The 21380-nt window shown below is 33.6% G+C and overlaps 1 protein-coding gene across 3 annotated transcripts in view; it reads right to left on the reverse strand.

The window, feature by feature from the left end:
- Positions 1–21380, reverse strand: part of ZRANB3 (zinc finger RANBP2-type containing 3) — a 310106-nt gene that overhangs the window by 112982 nt on the left and 175744 nt on the right. For all 3 annotated transcript variants that reach the window (XM_041739422.1, XM_041739421.1, XM_041739420.1), the window contains 2 exons: positions 16426–16657; positions 12696–12781 (listed from right to left, as the gene is read on the reverse strand). In XM_041739422.1, coding sequence (XP_041595356.1) covers positions 12696–12781; positions 16426–16657 — 318 coding nt within the window. The remainder of the gene's footprint in view (positions 1–12695; positions 12782–16425; positions 16658–21380) is intronic.

A 21380-nucleotide genomic window follows, 5' to 3' on the forward strand; every position in this document is an offset into this window, starting at 1 on the left:
GTTAGAAGATTTACACTAAACAATTTTAAAAATGAAAGTCCTTACTGGAAATCATTAGAGAATGTTAGCCAAACAACTTGCTATTTCAAAAACTAGTAAATAAAGAGAAATACACATTTTTTCCTGCTCTTTCTAAATAAACTGAATGAATGAGTTTCCAAATAATAGATGAGGGGAGGTTCTCCTTTATAGAGGTATGTCAAGTAATGAAGGAAGAGTATGAGACTATAGCCCTTTTGCAATGTCTAAAGATATCAGTACTGAATGTTGACAGCTACTAACATCACAAAAAGAGAGGCCTTAGATATTATGAGTCTTCTAAGGGAGGGAACACAACATTCCTATTTAAAAAATTGCCCAAAAATGGAAGTCCCTAAATCTAAATACTAATATAGAAATAAGAGGACAGAAGAACATGTAAAACAACATTAGGGGAATGGAAGTAGGAGATTCAGAGTACAGTAATAAATTATTTTCTTCAAGAAATTAAAAATAAATAAAACAAGGTAATAGAGGGGAAATCTAGAGATTAAAAGAGATTTAACTGGAGAGATGAAGGGAAATATCTAACAATTGTAACATGTGAGCTTTATTTGGGTACTGATTCAAATTGTGGGGGGAAAATAATTTTAAAAACCTGCAATATTAGGATATTAAGATAATTGAGAATTTGAACACCTACTGGATTTTTTTTGACATTAATGACTGATTATTGCTTATTTTTTTACATACGATAATGGGATTCTAATTACTTGTTTTTTCAGAGTCCTTACTTTTTACAGATATGTTGTGAAATAAACATAAAAGATAAAAGATTTTATCCCAAGATAAAATGGGATATGTAGGTTTTTCTTCAACATAATGTGGTGAAGTTACATGGGAATACAGGCATACCCTGAGGATTTAGAAGGTCTGGTTCCAGACCACCAAAATAAAGGGAAACTGCAATAAAGAGAGTCAAACTAGTTTTTTGGTTTCCCAGTAGATGTAAAAGTTATGTTAACAGTATTCTGTAGTCTATTAAATGTGCAAAAGCAATGTATCTACAAAACAACATACATAGTTTAATTTTAAAATACTTTATTGCTGGGCAGCTTGGGTGGCTCAGCGGTTTAGCGCCGCCTTCAGCCCAGGGCCTGATCCTGGAGACCTGGGATCAAGTCCACGTTGGGTTCCCTGCATGAAGCCTGCTTCTCCCTCCATCTGTGTCTCTGCCTCTCTCTCTCTCTCTCTCTCTCTCTCTCTCTCTCTGCGTCTCTCATGAATAAATGAATAAAATCTTTTAAAAAAACCCTTCATTGCTAAAAATGCTATCATCTGAGTTGTCAGCAAGTCATAATCTTTTTGTTGGTGAAAGATCTTCCTTCAATGATTATGGCTGCTGGCTGATCAGGTTGGTGGTTGCTGAAGGCTTGGTCTTGAACCCTTCAAAGTCATTCAAGAGGACTGGAATCAATTTCTTACAAATTTCTGTTCATGTTGACATTGTGAACTCTTTCCATGAATCATGAATGTTCTTAACGTCATCTCAAATGGTGAATACTCTCTAGAAGGTTTTCAATTTACTGCTCAGATACATCAGAGGAATTACTATCCATGATAGCAATACTCTTACAAAATGCTTTTCTTAAATAGTAAGACCTCAGTGTCAAAAGTTGTTATGTTAACAGGAAAGAAAACAACATTCATATCATTATACATTTCTTTCCTTCAGAGCTCTTGGGGGGCCAGATGCATTTGTCAAGGATCAGTAATATTTCAAAGGCATCTTTGTTTTTGGAGCAGTAGGTCTCAAGAATGGGCTTAAACTAGTCCATAAACCATTTGGTAATCAGATGTGCTATCATCCAGGATTTTTTGTTCCCTTTGTAGAACACAGGAAGAGTAGATTGGGCATAATTCTTAAAGGCCCTAGGATTTTTGGAATGTAAATGAGCACTGGTTTCAATTTAAACTCACTAGGTCTATTAGCTCCTACCAAGAGAGTCAGCCTGTCCTTTGAAGCTTTCAAGCCAGGCATTGACTTCTCTCTAGCTATGAAGTCCTAGATGGCATCTTCTTCAGTAGAAGGCTGTTTCATTTAAAACACTGAAAATCTGTTGTTTAGTGTAGCTGCCTTCATTAATGCTTTTAGCCAGATGTTCTGAAGAATTTGCTGTAGCTTCTATATCAGTACTTATGGCTCCCCTTTGCATTTTTATTTTCTGAAGAAAGTTTTTTAATCAGCCTCTGCTAGCTTCAGACTTTTCTTCCACAGCTTCCTCACCTCTCAGCCTTCACAAAATTGAAGAGTTAGGGCCTTGCTCTGGATTTAGGCTTTAGTTAAGGGGATGTTGTGGCTGGCTTGCTCTTCAATTCAGACCAATGAAACCTTCTCCACATTAGTGATAAAGCTGTTCTGGGGTACCTGGGTGGCTCAGTTGGTTAATCATCTGCCTTTGGCTCAGGTCATGATTCCAGTGTCCTGGGATCAAGTCCCAAGTTGAGCTCCTTACTCAGCAGGGAGTCTGCTTCTCCCTCTCCCTCTGCCCCTCCTCCTGCTCCTCCTGCTTATTTTACAAATAAGTAAAATCTTTAAAATAAAAAGTAATAAGGCTATTCTTCTTTCTTATTTGTGTGTTCCCTGGGGTAGCACTTTTATTTTAAGAATATTTCCTTTGCATTTACAACTTGGCTAACGATTTGGTGCCAGAGGCCCAGCTTTTGGCCTTTCTCAATTTTTGACATACCTTCTTCACTAAGTTTAATCATCTCTAGCTTTTGATTTAAAGTGAGGGACATGCAACTTTTTCTTTTTCTTTTTTTTTTTTTTTGCAACTTTTTCTTTCACATGAATACTTTGAGGCCATGGTAGGGTTGTTAATTGGCCTCATTTCAATAATATTGTCTCAGGGTGTAGAGGGGTCCAAGGAGAAGGAGAGAGATATGGGAGCAGCTGGTCACTGGAATAGCCAGAGCATACACATACACAATATTTATCAGTTGTTTGCCATCTTATTTGGGTGTGGTTTGTGGTGCCTCAAAACAATTATAATAGTAACATGAAAGATCCCTGATCATTGATCACCATAACCAAATATAATTATAATGAAAAAGTTTGAAATATTAAGAGAATACCAAAATGTGACACAGACACATGATGTGAACAAATGCTATTTTTAAAATGGTACTGAGAGACTTACTTGGCGCAGGGTTGCCAAAAACTTTTAATTTGTAAAAAATGCACTATTCGTGAAGCAAAGTAAAGCTCAAAGCACGATAAAATGGGACATGCCTGTATAGCAAAACAAGAGTGACTATGAGTTGATAAACACTGAAGCTGATGAAGAGTATATGAAGAGTTCATTTTACTATTGTCTACTTTTGTATACATTGAATTTTTTTCCATAATAAAATATTAAACAGAGGACCAGAAAATAAAGGAAAAAACAAAAGTCATGGAGCCAGGAATTTTGGAATGCAATATAGCAGTATGACAAAAGAAAATTCAGGATGACACCTGTGTACCTATGTCCGAAGAAAAAGCAGTTGAAATTAGAGCAGAAGGCTGTGAAAAGGCAGCCTCCAGAAATATGGGGGGGAAAAAAGATTATTTTACATGGTTGTCTGATATTTTGGATTGACAGATCTGTTGGAGTCTTTGAATAAAAAAATTATAATGGCCTTACTGAAAACTAAAAGGTGGAATAAAGGAAATAATAATAAGATAAAAAGTTGATTAAGAAAGAGTCAATTACTCAATCTTTTAGAGAACAATATTTAATTTATTTCCATGTTTTCTATTTATTTAGTGAATCATATAGACATGGACATGAGTTACCAAATAATTCAGACACCAGAAGGATAATGGAAGAAAAATGGTGAGGAGAGGTGTTTAAATTACTGTTTTTTTACTTTAGGCTTTTGATTTGGATGAGGGACTTAATCTTTCTAAATCTCAGTTTACTCATCTATAAAATGGGTGTAATATCATCATTCTTACAGAATTGTTTAAAAATTAAAGATAATATAAAGCCATATGGCTTACATATAAAATACAATGTGCAGCTAACAAAAATAACATATTTTAGTTACTGATATAGAAAGATAGTCTAAAAAAAAAAAAAAAAAAGAAAGATAGTCTAGAAATAGTGTTCAATGAAAAAGCACAGTACCAAAGAGTATGTATAATATGGCCCTATAAAATTGCCTACCTATCCATCTCTCTTTCCTTCTCCTTCTCTCTTATGAACCTAAGGAGAGAAGTTATCTAAAGGGAAGGTTATCAAAACATGCTTAGTAATGGTTATTTCTACATAGCAAGAAATAGCAGAGTTCAGTTCATTGTATGTATTAAAAAACTTTTCTTCCATGTTTGATTTGTTAAAATGATCATTTTTCCAAAGCAATGCACCATATTTAAATTAGTAAAAATAAAGGAAAATAAAACAACTGAGAAAGACAATGTTTTTTTTTTTTTTTTTTGAAAGACAATGTTAAAGCATCGGACAAGGTAATGCTAAGTGAAATTAGCAGATTATAGATAACATTACACATAGGTTATAAAGAAAAAATGAAAACAATTAACTTATTAGCATACTTGATTATAGTATTTTCATTCCAGTTTTATTATATAATATTATATGATTTCTTTGTCACATGTATGTGTAACTTCTTACTCATATTAAGCCAAAATCTACCACCCTATTAAGTTTCATTCATTGATAACAGTTTTGACCTGAGGCCACAAAGACAAAAGTGTAATTCCTTTAAAACATGATAGATCCTTAAATATTTAAAGATTTGTTCCCCCTAAGCCTTCTCTTTTTCAAATTTCTATAGGCTTCATAAAACCAAGCACTATGTCTTATTCATCTTTATATTGCCGGCAGGTCTGAAATAATGTCTTAAATATAGTAGGCAATCAATAATATAGGCATTTGTAGAGATGGATATGAAATACTCTCACTATTCTTGTCACCCTTTCCCAGCTATGTTTTCATTTAACATGCTTCCTACAATATGACTTTTAGTGCCCTCTCAGTTCCTCGCATTCCATCTCCAATGACCTAAAACTCTCCTTCAAACATTCCAGTCCCACGGCTATAACCATGAAAAGCAGTGCCTGAAAAACAGCTCTATCTGGTAAATTCAGACATTCCACTCTATACTGCCCCAGTCTTCTCACCCACTTGTTTACTTATAATCACTCTATCTTCACTATCACATCAGGACCTTTCTGTCAACTGACCACTTTTACCATATTCACATCTTTCCTGTCTTTATGTTTTTCCTCACCTTGTATGGATTTCTCAGTCCATACATTACCTTTCATTCTATCAAGATCACAAAATGTCCTTATTCTTCAGTCCATGCATCACAAGGTGGTAAAAAAAAAATCTTAGATCCAACCAAAAGCCTTTTCTAAGATTGTACCTACAATGCTGGGTGTTGCTGGGGAAATCATATTTTTGAGAGCATTGGTTCCATAACATATCTAAAATTTTTGTTCTCAAATGGTTACTTGGTGCTGCCGCTGATTCTATCACACTAATCTCATTATCTCACTCTCTCTTTCAGCAATATTTCACACTGTGTCAACACTCATTCAATTCTCTACTTTCCCATTTCTCTAAACACATAACTGTCTTTCCCATTTCCTGAAAAAAAAAGTCATCATATGCAAACTTCCTAAACTTCTTGTCACCCCAGAAACTATGGATGTCTCAATAATATAATGTAGCCATAACAAAGGATGAAATTACTTACATATACAAAAAATGGACAAATAAGTAAAGTACAAAACAACGTCTATGTTTATGCTATCCAGTATCTGTGTAAAAAATAGAAATTCCCTTGAAAAGGCATACAATTTTTTGTGGAAAAATTAAAAACTATATTTTTCAGAAAAAAGTGAGTGAAAGGGAGATTTTTCAAAGTATATACTCTTACATAGATGATTTAGAAGTTTGAACAATGTGAAAATGTTGTCTTGAAAAATAACAAACCAAGCTTATACATCTTGTCATGTTTGTTCCTTTTATGCTTTAAAACCCCAGAATGAAAAAAATTAAAATAAAAATAAAACCCCAGAATGCAGGGGTGAGAGGGCAAGGGGAATATAGAGTTACTGTTTAATGTTTGGGATGATGAATAAGTTCTGGAGACAAATGGTAATGATGTTTGCACAACAGTGTGAATGTACTTAATATAACTGAACTATAAACTTAAAAAGTTAAAATAGTAAATTTTCTTACATATATTTTACTAAAAAAACCTCCTATAATACTGATAAATAAAAAGCATAAAACACCTGCCAGTGCCTTCTTACTGCTATTCTGATGAAAAGAAAAGGACCCCATATAAAATGACCTATGCCAAACTCCATTTTTGTCTTGAGACTCTCTTCTATTACCTCAAGAATATTCCTATGACCTGATCTACTTTTACCTTTAGTTCCTCAAAGGCCTAGCAGTCTCTCTGGCTCTTAGGCTTAGCACATAAAACTACTCTTCCTGGAATGCAAATAAATATCACTCACTAACAAGATGCCCCTTCTGTTCTTTGCGACTTGATAGTTCACTGTCTTAAACTCTGCCATTACATCCTTTACTTCCTTTAAATGACACTCATCAAAACTGTTATCATCTGGTAGTGTTTGAGAACTCAGTGAAGGTTGGAACCACGTAGGTCTTGTTCTCTAATATGTATCTGATGCTTAAGACATGGGATGGCAAATAATAGATACCCTATAAATATTTTTGAATGAATGGATTAATCAAAATTAAACTACACTCCAGATGTGGTCTAATCAATGATTGGAGTAGAACCATCCCTTACTCTGAATGTTAATATGAGCAATACATCCCAATATTACTTTATTTTTATCAGTTATGACAGACAGTTGACTTCAATTTAGCATAAGGTTATTCAAAACCAGAAATCTTCTTGAACTAAACTAGTGACAATAGGTGAGGATTTCTGAAATCCTTCCACACAAAGCAGACTTTCTAAGCATAAGTGCAGGATTTGTCCTATTAATTTTTATCTAATTATTTTTCAAACTTATCTCTGCCATCCAGTATATTAACTATTTCTCTCAGATTTGAGCCATTTGCAAATGGAATAGACTTGACCTCTATTTAGCCCATGGATAAGAACATTAAATGTGACAGTGCTGAGGACAAAGTACAGTACAATTCCATAAGAGACATTTCTTGAAGCTGACATGACCTATTAATTAACACTTTTGGAAAATGGCTGTAAATACCTTTAATATGTATTATCTTTCAGCATTTTCCCTCTCATAAAAATTTAGACAACTATTTCTCCTAAGTGGTAGAAATGGCACAACATATCAGCAGTAAAGAAAGTTTAGAAAATCGGAGAAATTTTCATAAAACTATGCTAGGATATTCTTAACCTTTAAGCATGACATTAGGGAGGACAAATTTGTCTTCCCACAGTGTACCTTTTCAAGGTGGCTACTGATAACAGAATGCTTCGCTGGATTACCTATGTGCCCTTCTTTTCTGTGTAAAAGAACATTTATTAAAGTTGCCATTCCTGAGGTCTTTCTTACTTCCAGGAAAAGCGAAAAAAAGGTGCAAGATGAAGTCAGATACTAGGCAAGCCATTTAACATTGCCTGGTGCCTATAAAGTGACAAAGGCAGACTGAGTAATCTGTAAAGTCTTTTCTAGGTCTCCTGTGCTAATGATGGACAACTGAATGTGCTCCCTTATCCAAATCATATTTGCATTTATAGTGTCCTCTAAATACAATGCAGCACAATGAATGATGTAAAGGATTGTGTATATGGGATGTTCTGGTGGAGTAATACTTCCTCTGTGTCTCTCAAATCAAACCAAGTAGTCATCTATACCTAGACTTCTCATCTCCAAACTACATTTGCATTATTATACTTCTGTTTGTGACCACATATGTATCTAATAAACTTTATAAAGATAAAGTTATAATTTTGCTCAAGCTTCATTTAACTTAATTTGAATACAGTCATGATATTTCAAATATAAAATATGGGTCTAGAACTGAATAACTAACCATAATTTGCCTTCTGCAAAATTATAGTGTGAAAATGACATCTTCATGAAATCAAAACATTATGGAAAAAATTTAACATTCCAAACTAACTTAAAATGCCAGGAAGAGCCTTGATCCAAATCAGTCTATGATACCATATTAGTTTCAAGGTAATGAAGAAAAGGAATAATGTAAAATTTTTGAAATGGAATCTGGAAGAAAATGTCTTTTGAGAAGCATAATAATAATAATAATCTTGAAATGGCTTTCTCTAGTAAACATAAAATAGAACACAATCTCCCCAAACATAAAGAATTTCCAAAATATAAACCTTTCTTTGAAACCGTATGTGTGCTAATAATCAAGAAAGGAATAGTTATACACTTCTTTTGTAATATGACAAGTCCTAGTCAGAAAAGATGAAATGCTTCTGACCATTTAGGATTTCCTAGTCCCCCAAAGATAAATCCAATTAATATGTCTCTTTTATGTAAATAAACTTTTGGCATTTATAGTCTGCAAAAATTGTGACAAAGAGCCTCCTAACAACATGTAGTATCATGTCTATTTGGCATTATATCTTATAACTATTTATTATTATTTATGTATAGATAGACAATTTACTTTTTATTAGTAACTCTGTGCTAGGATACCTTAATAAATTTTTTTATTGTGAGCATTTTTGAGCTGATCCCCTCAGGCCTTCCAATTAAATAATATGAGCTGCAAATAATGATAATTTTGTCTTTTTCATTACAATTTTTACCTTTTTTTGGGTGTGTGTGTTTTGTATCTGAACTGATTTAGTGCTGCCTGCATAAAGTAAACCATGATGTCAGGGAACATCCTTGTTCCAGATTTAAAGTTTCATATAATACAGTGGCTTTGAGTATATATACACACATATTTAAAAACCTCATATTCATAGATAGGAAGAGTTAATCTATAACCAGAGAAATCTATAGAATTAATGCAATCCCTACTACAGTACTTATATAACATTTTTTCACAGGACTAGACTAATCCTAAAATTCATATGGAACCACAAAAGACCTTGAATAGTGAAAGCAATCTTGAAAAAAAAGAACAAACCCAGAGGTATCACAATATCACATTTCAAGGTATAATATAAAGACATAGTATTCAAAGAGTATGGCATTGGCACAAAAACAAACACAAAAATTAATGGAATGGGATAGAGAGCCCAGAAATAAATCCACACTTACATGGTCAATTACTTTACAACAAAGGGGTTAAGGATATATGATGGGGCTAAAGACAGTTTCTTCAATAAATGATGTTGTAAAAACTGGACAGCTACATGCAAAAAAATGAAAATGAACCACTTTCTTACACCATACACAAAAACAAAATCAAAATAGATTAAAGATCTAAATGCTAGACCTTAAACCATAAAACTCCTAGAAGAAAACAGCAGTGATCTCTTAGACATCACTTAGCAACATATTTATGGGTTGTCTCCTCAGCCAGGGGAAGCAAAAGTGAAAATAAACTATTGGAACTATACCAAACTAAAAAGCTTTTGCAAAGGAAAGTAAACCATCAACAAAACAAAAAAGCAACTTAGTGAATAGGGAAAGATATTTGCCAGTGATATATCCAATAAGGGGTTAATATCCAAAATATATTGGGACTTGTAAAACTCAACACCAAAAATGCAAACAATTCGATTAAAAAATGGGCAGAGGATATGAATAGACATTTTCCCAAAGAAGACATAAAGATAGCCAATAGACACATGAAAAGATGCTCAATCAACATCACTAATCATCAAGGAAATGCAAATCTGAATGCACTACCTTCTCCAAATCATATTTGTATTTACAACTTCCTCTAAATATAACCCAGTCAGAATGGCTAGTATCAAAAGAAATAACAAGTGTTGGCAAGGATGTGGAGAAAAGGAATCCCTTGTGCACTGTTAGTGGGAAGGTAAATTGGTGAAACCACTATGGAAAACAATACAGAGGTTCTTCATAAAACTAATAAGAGAAATACCGAATTCCACTAGTGGGTATTTACCCAAAGAGAACAAAAACACTAATTCAAAATTCATATGCACCCCTATGTTTATAATGGCATTATTTAAATAGCCAAATTATGGAAGCAACTCAAGTGTCCTCTTGATGAATGGATAAAAAAGTTGTGGTATATAAATATAAAAAAATAATAATCAGCCATAAAAAGGAATGATATCCTGCCATTTAAGACAACATGGACAGACCTAGAGGGTATTATGCTAAGTGAAGTAAGTCAGAGAAAGACAAATGCCATATAATTTAACTTACATGTGGAATCTAAAAAACAAAATAAATCACCAAACAAACAACACAAAACATACTTCTAAATACAGGGAACAAACTGATAGTTGCCAGAATGGAGGTGAGGAGGGGAGCTGGGTAAAGTAGATGAAGGGAATTAAGAGGTACAATCTTCCAGGTATAGAATAAAGAAGATGTGGAGATGAAAAGTACAGTATACAGAATAAAATCAGTAACACTGTACTACACTTATCATAGTGAGCACTGAGTTATGTACAGAATCGTCAAATAACTATGTTGTGCACCTGAAATTAATTTATCACTGTATGTCAACTATACTTCAATAATTAAAAAATTATTAAACCATATAAAAGGATGGATACTGAATTTTATCAAATTACACCTCAGCATATATGGAGATGATGTAATGAAGTTTTTCCTTTTCACTAGTAAAATGACTATATTAACACATTTTCTAATATTAAACTATACTTGCTGATATAAATTCTATTTGCAACACATGAGGTCAACACATGAGGACTTTTCGTGAGTTTTGGTTTATATTAATATTGAGGATTTCTACATTTATAAATTTAAGTTAAAAAATCCTTAGGTTTTTTTTTTTTCTGTATATTGTCTGATTTTGCTATCAGTGTTAAAATGCCTTCATACAATTTAGAAAGACTCTATCTCTGTGCTCTATAGCCCTTTAAAAAGCATCAAAACACCATAAGGTTATTTTAAAAACCTGTAGAAGGCAGCCCGGGTGGCTCAGTGGTTTAGTGCCGCCTTCAGTCCAGGGCGTGATCCTGGGGACCCCCCGATAGAGTCCCACATCCCGCTCCCTGCTTCTCCCTCTGCTTGTGTCTCTGCCTCTCTGCCTCTCTGTGTCTCATGAATAAATAAATAAAATCTTAAAAAAGAAAAACTTGTAGAAAGGATAAAAGAAAACACACTGGGAAAAAATGTGAGGGACTCATCACAAAGAGCTGATTTCTATAATAAAGATTTCCAGTATATCAATAAGAAAAAAATAGCTAGTCAGTTTAGGAAGATGAAGGGCAAAGAACATAAAGAGACAACTAGCAGGAGAAGAAGTAAAACTACCATCAGAACACACTGGCAAGAGAAAAATAATTTATATTTGAACAGGTTGGAAAGGTGTGGAGAAAGAGACAAACTTACTGCTGTGGGAATATAAATTAGTATAATTTTGGTGGAGCAGTTTGCAAAAGTCTAAAAAATATAAAAATACACATGCCCTTTGTACCAGCAATTCCAATTCTATAAATTTATCCTAAAGATTTATTCCTGTATGTGCGACATGAAATATTAAAATAGCTCATACAATAAAAAAAAATAAAAAAAATAAAATAGCTCATAATTATTGAGTGCTCACTATGTGCCACTGACTGTTGAAACCCCTCATAAATATTAGCTAATGTAAGTCTCCTAAGAATTCTCTGAGATAGGGATAATTATTGTCTCTTTTAGAGCTAAAGACACCAAGGTCTGGAGAAGTAAAGTTACTTTCATAAAATGAAACATTGTAAGTACTGGATATAAATATATAAGACAGGTGGTCTAGCTCTAATTTTGCATGCTTTTTGCCAATATAATGTACTGCCTCTCAAAATGTGCAAGGATATCCAATGCTGTACTGTATGCAACAGCTATGTACCACAGATAAAGGTCTATTAATAGTATACTAAATAAATTATAGTGCATGCAAACAGTGGAATACTGGGAGCAGCTAAAAATAAAAATGTTAAAGCTCTTTTAGGAACTGATATGGAAGGATCTCCACACATATTAGATGAAGACAGCATACAGCAGAACAATACATACCTTATATTACTATATATGTAGAAATAAAATGATACAATATTATACACATACAATCATATATGCTTCTTCATGCATGGAGTGCCTCCAGAAGGATACACAATAAATTGCCAACACTGTGTATCCATATGCTTCTTCGTACATTGAGTATCTCCAGAAGGATACCCCATAAATTGCCAACACTGTGTTTCCAGAAGGATACACAATAAATAACCCAACCCAGGTTACCTGGGAAGGGAAATGGCTGGCTGGGAGACAGCCAAAGAGGAATGAACTTACTCTTCACTTTTGTACATTGTGCACATTTACCCAGTCAGTACAATTAAATAATTCCAAAAATAAAATGGAAGGTTAAAAATTAAAGAAAAAAAATACCATTATCTACTTCTTTTATTTATGTATAGGTCTTCACATAAGATTTTACTTGAAGAAATTATTCCATAGCTACTACCAGTGTGAAAAGCACTGGAACAAAGAATGACTAATAACCTTAATGTTCATGGTATATATGCAAGAATTAAAATTTATAGAAAGTACTTTGTCATACCTGATATGTGCATTACAGTATCTTTTGGCATACTCAGTCCATGTTCCAAATTTTTGAGGAAAGAGAGCTTCAATCTGCATGAAAAGCTGTAACAATACAAGTGTTCTCAATATGTTGTAGTATTTTCAAGTAAATATTATTACTATGATAACTCTAGTTTAAAAAATAGCAAAGAGTAAAAAAGAAAATCCACCTCTTCTTTCTCAGGCCCCCTCCTTTTCCTCTATTCACACATCTCTGCCATCCTATTCCTCAGGGATAACTGTTATCTTTTTCTCTAATATACATTTATATATTTTGTATGCCTACACAGAGATACATATATCTTCTCTTCTATTAATGTGAAGATATTATATATATAAAACTAGAATTTTTGTCCCCTAAAACATGTCTTAGACAACATTAGAGTACATATACACTATTTTTATTTAGTTTTAAAAATTAAGCAATAGTAGTAGTATAATAAAGCACTGTTTAAAGGCTCATAGCAGCAATTATTATGTACAAGTCCTGTAAAATATTTAAACAGTCTCCTGGGGCAGCCTGGATTTAGCGCTGCCTTCAGCCCAGGATGTGATCCTAGAGACCCGGGATCGAGTCCCACGTCGGGCTTCCTGCATGGAGCCTGCTTCTCCCTCTGTCTTTGTCTCTGCCTCTCTCTCTGTTAATGTCTCTCATGAATAAATAAATAAAATCTTAAAAAAAGAGAAAAAACAGTTTCCTGATCTTGGACACATAGGCTGTTTCTGGCTTTTATACAATTATAAAAGCTAATAACTTCATTAAGTCTCTCTATGTATATGTGTGCATATATAAATATATGTAGGCATAGGTATATGTATCTACATCTCATCTACCAATCATTTATCTATTTATCTATTCATCCATCCATCCACTCACCACTCATCAATCTGTATTTCCATTAGATGAGTCTGTAGGATATATGTTCAGAAATGAAATAGGTGGATTTAAGGTATATGCTTTTTAAGGTTTGATGGCTGTTACTGTGTTACAGTGCAAAAAGCAGGTCCCAGTTTGTATTCCCATCAATAGTATCATGAAATCTTTTCATTTTTATAACTTTGATGGGCTGTACATAGTAGTGTCTCACTGTTAATTAGTATACATTTTTAAGAGAGCTGCTTTAATGAGAAATAATTCATATATCACTTTCATTGTTCATACTTTCATTTTTTTAAATTTTTAAAAAAGATTTTATTTATTCATGAGAGACACAGAGAGAGAGAGGCAGAGACATAGGCAGAGGGAGAAGCAGGCTCCTTGTGGGTAGCCTGATGTGGGACTCAATCCCAGGACCAGGACCATGATCTGAGCTGAAGGCAGACCTCAACCACTGAGCCACCCAGGTACCTCTCATTGTTCATACTTTTAAAGTGTATAATTCAGTGGCTCTTAGTATATTGACAAAATGCCACGATCACCATTATTTACTTTTGAAATATTTGTATCACCATAGACAGGAATTCCATACCTATTACTAGTCATTTCCCATTCTCTCCAATCCTGGCAATCATTAATCTGATTCCTATTTCCATTACTTAGCCTTTCTGGATATTTCACATAAATAGAATCATACAACATGTAGCCTCTGTCTGATTTCATCGACTTAGCATACTGCTTTCAAGGTTCACCCATGTTGTAGAATGTATCAGTATTTCATTCCTTTTTATGGATACATTTTCATTACCCATTCATCAGTTATGGACACTGGCTTCTTACTACTTTGTGGATATTATAAATAATGCTACTATGGATAGTTTTTTTGTGAACACACATATATTTTCAGTTTCTTGTGTATAAATTAAAAAATGGAATTGCAAAAAAAAATGGAATTGCTAGGACTTATGGTAACTCTATTTTTATCTTTTTAAGTATTTGCCAATGTATCTTCCAAGGAGTGAACTTTATAGCTGTATATATCTCTATTAAAAAAAAAGAAGAAAGGTCTTAAATCAATAATTTCTTTTCACCTAAAGACACTAGGAGACAAAGAGTATACAAAACACAAAACAGACAGAAAGAATAATAAAGATTAGAATGGAAATAAACAACACAGAGAATAGAAAACAGAAAAAAAAAAATCAATGAAACCAAATACTGGTTTTGGAAAGAATGGGAAAATTCACAAAATTTTAGCTTAGACTAACCAAATTAAAAAAGAGAGAGAGAAAGAGAGAGAAAGGACTCAAGTTACTAAAATCAGAAATAAAAGAGGGGACATATACTATCAACCTTATAGAAACACAAAGGTTATAAAGGAATACTATGAACAACTGTGTGCTAATAACTTAGATACCTTAGATAAAATGGAAAAATTCCTAGAAAGACACAAAATATTATACTAACTCAAGAAGAAATACACAATCTGAATAGATATATATTCAGTGAAGAGACTTAATTATTAATTTAAAATATACTCACAAAGAAAAACTCAGGCTCAGATGGTTTCACCTCTAAATTCTACCAAACATTTAAAAAAGGAAGTAATAACAAAGTTTCACAAACTTTTCTAAAAAGCAGGAAAGGAGAGAATACTTCCCAACTCATTCTGTGAGACCAGTATTGCCTTGATACTAAAATCAAAGGTATAATAAGAAAACTATATATTACTATTTCTAATGAATATAAACAAAAAAATCATCAGCAAAATAGAGCAAACTGAATCCAGTAACAAATAAAAAGGGTTATATATAGTCAAGAGAGATTTATCATGGAATGTAAGATTGGTTTAACATTTGAAAATAAATTTACATAATACACTTTATCAATAGTTGCCTCCCATGCTTGGCTTATTAATCAATAATAAAAATGTCTACTGTATGTTAAATGCATACCATGTGCCAGGGCACATACAAGATACTTTTAAACCAGTATTTCCTTTAATTCTTACAATCCTAAAAGACAAAAAGTACATTTTTTTTTTCTATGACTCAGGGTTTATGAACAGAAAGGGCTTCTTTAGAATACAGTGACCCTTCAAGACTCAAGAATTTCATTCATTTCTTCTCCCAACCCTTTAATTACTCCATTCTCTCTATGGCTCTTAGAACTAAATGGGAGTATCATACAAATGCCTTATTTCTCCATTTGACTTGAACATAAGTTCAGATACCTATACCTTCCCAAACATGGATCTATGTGGGTTTTTAAAAAAAGATTTATTTATTTATTTTAGAGAGAGAGCACGAGCAGGGCGAGGACCATAGGGAAAGAGGGAGAATCTTGAGCAGACTCTGCACAGCATGGAGACAAAAGTGGGGCTCATCCCACAATGCCAAAATCATGAGCTGAGCGAAAACTGAGTCCTAAGCTCAACTGACTGAGATACCCAGGCAGTCCTCAAACATGTATCTTAAAATAAAAGAGAAACAGAAAGAAGTTAGAAGATACAAAATAGATTAAACCGCAATCCTAAGGAGCTTATAATGTCAAACCAACTGGATAAATGAAGACTAAAAGCATATATGAATGATATGAAAACAAATGTGATGGATATTATAAATGTATACTTAATATGAAAACCTTAAGTTGAAAGTTAAAACTATATTTTTATATACATGTACAAGCACAGGTAAAGTTCACATGTAAACAGAGAAAATAGTCATACTAAAGGATGCATTTAATCAATAATAGCCATCTAGAAATCCCCAATCATTTATTTTTTTTGTGAAAGATTTTTTTCTAAGCCAAAATTTAAGGATTATAGTACCTCTTCAGGCCTTCCCAAAGCTGGAGTTCCTGTAAGAAGAATGGCTCGTTTGGCTTTCTGTACTATTGGCAATAAAATCTTACTGCGAGTTGCATTCCTGGACTTCATGTAGTGTGATTCATCTACTATAACTACTTTGAAGTTCTGATTATTCAATGCATCTATCAAAGTCTCTGCATCTGTGGTTAAAAGACCATAGCCCAGAATTGTCACTTTGCTGCTCGATATTCTCCTAGGAAAAAAAAAAAAAAGTCCTGTAATTTCAAAATATTTCAGTAACCAACTTATCATAAACACCACAACTCTTTGGGAGAAGGAAAAGAAAGAAAATAAAGGGGAGAAATAAAGGGATTTATTAGCATAGCAGTATTACACTGCTAAAACTCAGTTTCTCTTAAGATGTTTATACTTTTTAGATATGATAAATCAGAGTCCAAAATTTAATGTTTTGGTTAACCAAAAATATTTGGTTAAATGGTGTTTGGAAGATTTTGACATCCACCAAGCCATGTATTACTAGCATAGGGACTTTACTTTCTGAGAATATTTATGTCCAGGTATCTAGAGTCATAGATAAAGTGGATACTCAAATATTAGTTGAGTATTCATTGAAGCCTTCCCACAAAGAGGATAGCAGTATTTTTCAACACAGAAAATTTTGAGACAATGCTTAGTATTGCAGGGCTGCCCAATGCACTGCAAGGCATTTCGTATTCCTGGACTGTCACATTAAAGCCCAGCAGAGTGCTTGAAACTGTGACGACAAAAACTCACTGGCTGAGGGGTGATCTGAAACATGGAAGAGAGGAAGGCATCACTTTATGCAGACAAACATTGGCCTAAAGAGATCTCTCATATTTTGAACTACCTAATTATTCATACTATAGTATTCTTTACCATACTGTAATAAAATTATTCATGTACATATTTATCTCCCTTGCTACCTCATAAAATCGATGAGGACAAAGAATGTGTCTTGTTTATCGGTATATATGCAGTGCTAGGCTCCTTATGAGTTTGTAGAATGAAATAACTAGACCAGTAAATATATTAACAATAAAACACATTATGTTTGCATTTTCTGTATCACTGGTGAAAATATACAGGACAGAGTCCATCTTCTGCAGTTCTCTACCCTCTAAGAGAAAACGAAGAGGTCCTAAAAAAAGCACAACAATACAACAACTGCATTTTAAATTTTTAAAAATTTATTTATTTTTAAAATTTTAATTCCAGTGTAGTTAACATATAGTGTTATATTAGTTTCAGGTATGCAATGGACTGATTCAACAATTCCATATAAGTATACTATGAATTCCCTTCACCTATTTCATTAGTCTACCTCACCTACTTCCCCTCTGATAAACATCTGTTTGTTCCTACAGTTGAATCTGTTTCTTGGTTTGTCTCTTTCTCCTTTTTTGTTTTGTTTCTTAAATACTAAATTTCAGTAAGATCATATGGTATTTGTCTTTCTCAGGTTGGCTTATTTCGCTCAGTATTATACTCAGTAACTCACTGCAGGTTGGTGTTAACGGCAAGACTGCATTCTTTTTTACGGCTGAATAGTATCTCCCTGTATATATACATATGTATATTTATACCACTTCTTCATCTATTCATCCATTGAAGGACACCTGATCTGACTGCATAATTTGGCTATTGTAAATAAAACTGCAGTAACATAGGGGTGCATATATCCTTTGGAATTAGTGTTTTTAAATATTCTTAGGAGGAAATAACCAGTCATGAGATCATATGGTAGTTCTTTTTTTTTTTTTTAATTTAAATTCAACTTAGTTAACATACAGTATAGCATTGGGAACTATATCCAGGAACAATTTATTGATTCATCACTTACATGTAACACCCAGAGCTCATCCAAACAAGTTCCCTCCTTAATGCCCATCACCCATTTAGCACATCCTTCCAGGCACCTCCTCTCTCTCAACCTTGTTTCTTCTCTAATATTTAAGAGTCTGTTATAGTTTGCTCTTTCTCTGTTATCTTTTTTTCCTTCCTTCCCCCAATGTTCATATTTTGTTTCTTATATTCCACATATGAGTGAAATCATATGGTATTTTTCTTTCTCTGGCTACATATTTCGCTTAGCATAACACACTCTAGTTCCATCCATGTTGCTGCAAAAGGCAAGATTTTATTTTATTTTTATAGCCGAGTAATATTTCATTGTGTGTATATATATATATGTATACGTATTTATGTATATAAATGTATATAAATGTACATATATACACATATACACTACTGCTTCATCTATTCATCAGTCAATGGACATTTGGGCTCTTTCCATAATTTGGTTATTCTTGATAGTGCTACTATAAAGTTGGGGTGCATGTGCCCCTTTGAATCAGCATTTTTGTATCCTTTGGATAAATACCTAGTAGTGCAATTGCCAGGTCACAGGGTAGTTCTATTTTTAACTTTTTGAGGAACTTCCATACTGTTTTCCAGAGCGGCTGCACCAGTTTCATTCTAAGAGTGTGAGAGCATTCCCCCTTCTCTACATCCTCACCAACATCTGTTATTTCCTGTGTTATTAATTTTAGCCATTCTGAGAGGTGTGAGGTAGTATCTCATTGTGGTTTTGATTTATATTTCCCTGATGCTGAGTAATGTTGAGCATTTTTTTTCATGTGTCTATTAGTCATCTGGATGTCTTCTTTGGTAAAATGTCTATTCATGTCTTCTGTGTATTTCTTAACTGCCCATTATTTGCTTTTTGGGTTTTGAGTTTGATAAGTTCTTTATAGATTTTGTATACTAGCCTTTTATCTGATATGTCACTTACAAATATCTTCTTCCATCGCATCGGTTGCCTTTTAGTTTTGTCGATTGTTTCCTTTGCTGTGCAGAAGCTTTTTATTTTGGGGCACCTTGGTAGTTCAGTTGGTGGTGGTACACTCTTGATTTTGCCTCAGGTCACGATTTCAGGGTCATGAGACGGAATGCCATGCTGAGCTTTGCACTCAGCAGGAAATCTGCTTGAGATTTTTCTCCTTCCCTCTTTCGTTACTCCTCACCACTACCACACACCCCACACTCTGACTCCCTTTCTCTCTCTAAAATAGTAAGTAACTAAAATCTAAAAAAATATATTTTTATCTCAATGAGGTCCCAATAGTTCATTTTTCCTTGTTTACCTTTTCTCTGGAGATGTGTGCAGTAAGAAGTTGCTGCAGCTGAGATCAAAGAGGTGATCCTGTTTTTTCCTCTAAGGTTTTAATGGTTTCCTGTCTTACATTTAGGTCTTTCATCTATTTTAAATTTATCTTTGTATATGGTGTAAGAAAATGGCCCAGTTTAATTCTTCTGCATGAAGCTGTTCAGTTTTCCCAATACCATTTGTTAAAGAAACTGACTTTTCCCCATTGCATATTCTTTCCTCCTTCATCAAAGATTAGCTGACCATACAGTTGTGGGTCCATTTCTGGGTTCTTTTTTTCTGTTCCCTTGACCTATGCGTCTGTTTTTGTGCCAGTACCATACTGCCTTGATGACTACAGCTTTGTAATACAGCTTAATGTTCAGAATTGTGATGCCTCCCACTGTGTTTTGCTTTTTCAGGATAGTTTTCACTATTTTGGGGTCTTTTCTACTTCTACACAAATTTCAGAATTGTTTGTTCTATCTCTGTGAGAAACGCTGTTATTTTGATACGAATTGCACTGAATGTGTAGATTGCTTTGGGTAGTATAGACATTTTAACAATATTTGTTCTTCTATACCATGAGCATGAATGTTTTTCCATTTGTGTTGTCTTCAATTTCTTTCATATGTATTCTATAGTTTTTAGGGTACAGACCTTTAACCTCTTTGGTTAGGTTTATTCCTAGGTATCTTATGGTTGTTGGTATAATTGCAAATGGGATCGATTCCCTGATTTCTTTTTCTGCTGCTTCATATTAGTATGGAAATGCAACAGATTTCTGTATGTTGATTTTATAACCTGTGATTTTGCTGAATTAATGTATCATTTCTAGCAATTTTTTGGTGAAGTCTTTTGGGTTTTTCTATACAGAGTTATCATATCATCTGTAAATAGTGAAAGGACGACATCTTCCTTGCTGATATAAATGCCTTCTACTTCTTTTTGTTGTTCTGACAGCTGAAGCTAGGACTTCCAGTACTATGTTGAACAGTGAGAGTGGACATCCTTGTCATGTTCCTGACCTTAGCTCTCAGTTTTTCACCATTGAGGATGATATTACTTGTGGTTCTTATGTATATGGCCCTTATGATCCTGAGGTACTTTCCTTCTATCCCTATTTTCTTGAAGGTTTTTTATCAAGAAAGAGTGCTGCATTTTGTGGAACACTTTTTCTGCATCTATGAGGACATACGGTTCTTAGTCTTTATTAATATAATCATGTTGACTGATTTGTGAATACTGAGCCATTCTTGCAGCCCAGGAATAAATCATACTTGATTGTGGTAAATAATCCTTTTAATGTACTGTTGGATTCAATTAACTAGTATCTTATTGAGAATTTTTGCATCCATGTTCATTAGGGATACATGTTTGTAATTCTTTTTAGTGGGTTTTTTTGTCTTGTTTGGGATCAAGGTAATGCTGGCCTCATTTAATGAGTTTGGAAGTTTTCCTTCCACTTCTATTTTTTGGAACAGATTTAGAAGAATAGGAATTAATTCTTAAATATTTGGTAGAATTTCCCAAGGAAGCCATCCAGCCCTGGATTCTTGTTTGTTGGGAGATTTTTTATTACTGATTTAATTTCTTTCCTGGTTATCAGTCTGTTCAAATTTTCTATTTCTTCCTGTTTCAGTTTTGGTAGTTTAGGTGTTTCTAGGAATTTACCCATTTCTTCCAGATTGCAAAATTTGTTGGCACATAATTGCTCATAATATTCTCTTATAATTGTTTGTACTTCTGTGGTTTGGTTGTGATCTCTTATTATTTTATTTTATTTTTT

Source organism: Vulpes lagopus, chromosome 24 (assembly GCF_018345385.1).
Source record: "Vulpes lagopus strain Blue_001 chromosome 24, ASM1834538v1, whole genome shotgun sequence".
In the NCBI taxonomy this organism is placed as follows: Eukaryota; Metazoa; Chordata; class Mammalia; order Carnivora; family Canidae; genus Vulpes; species Vulpes lagopus.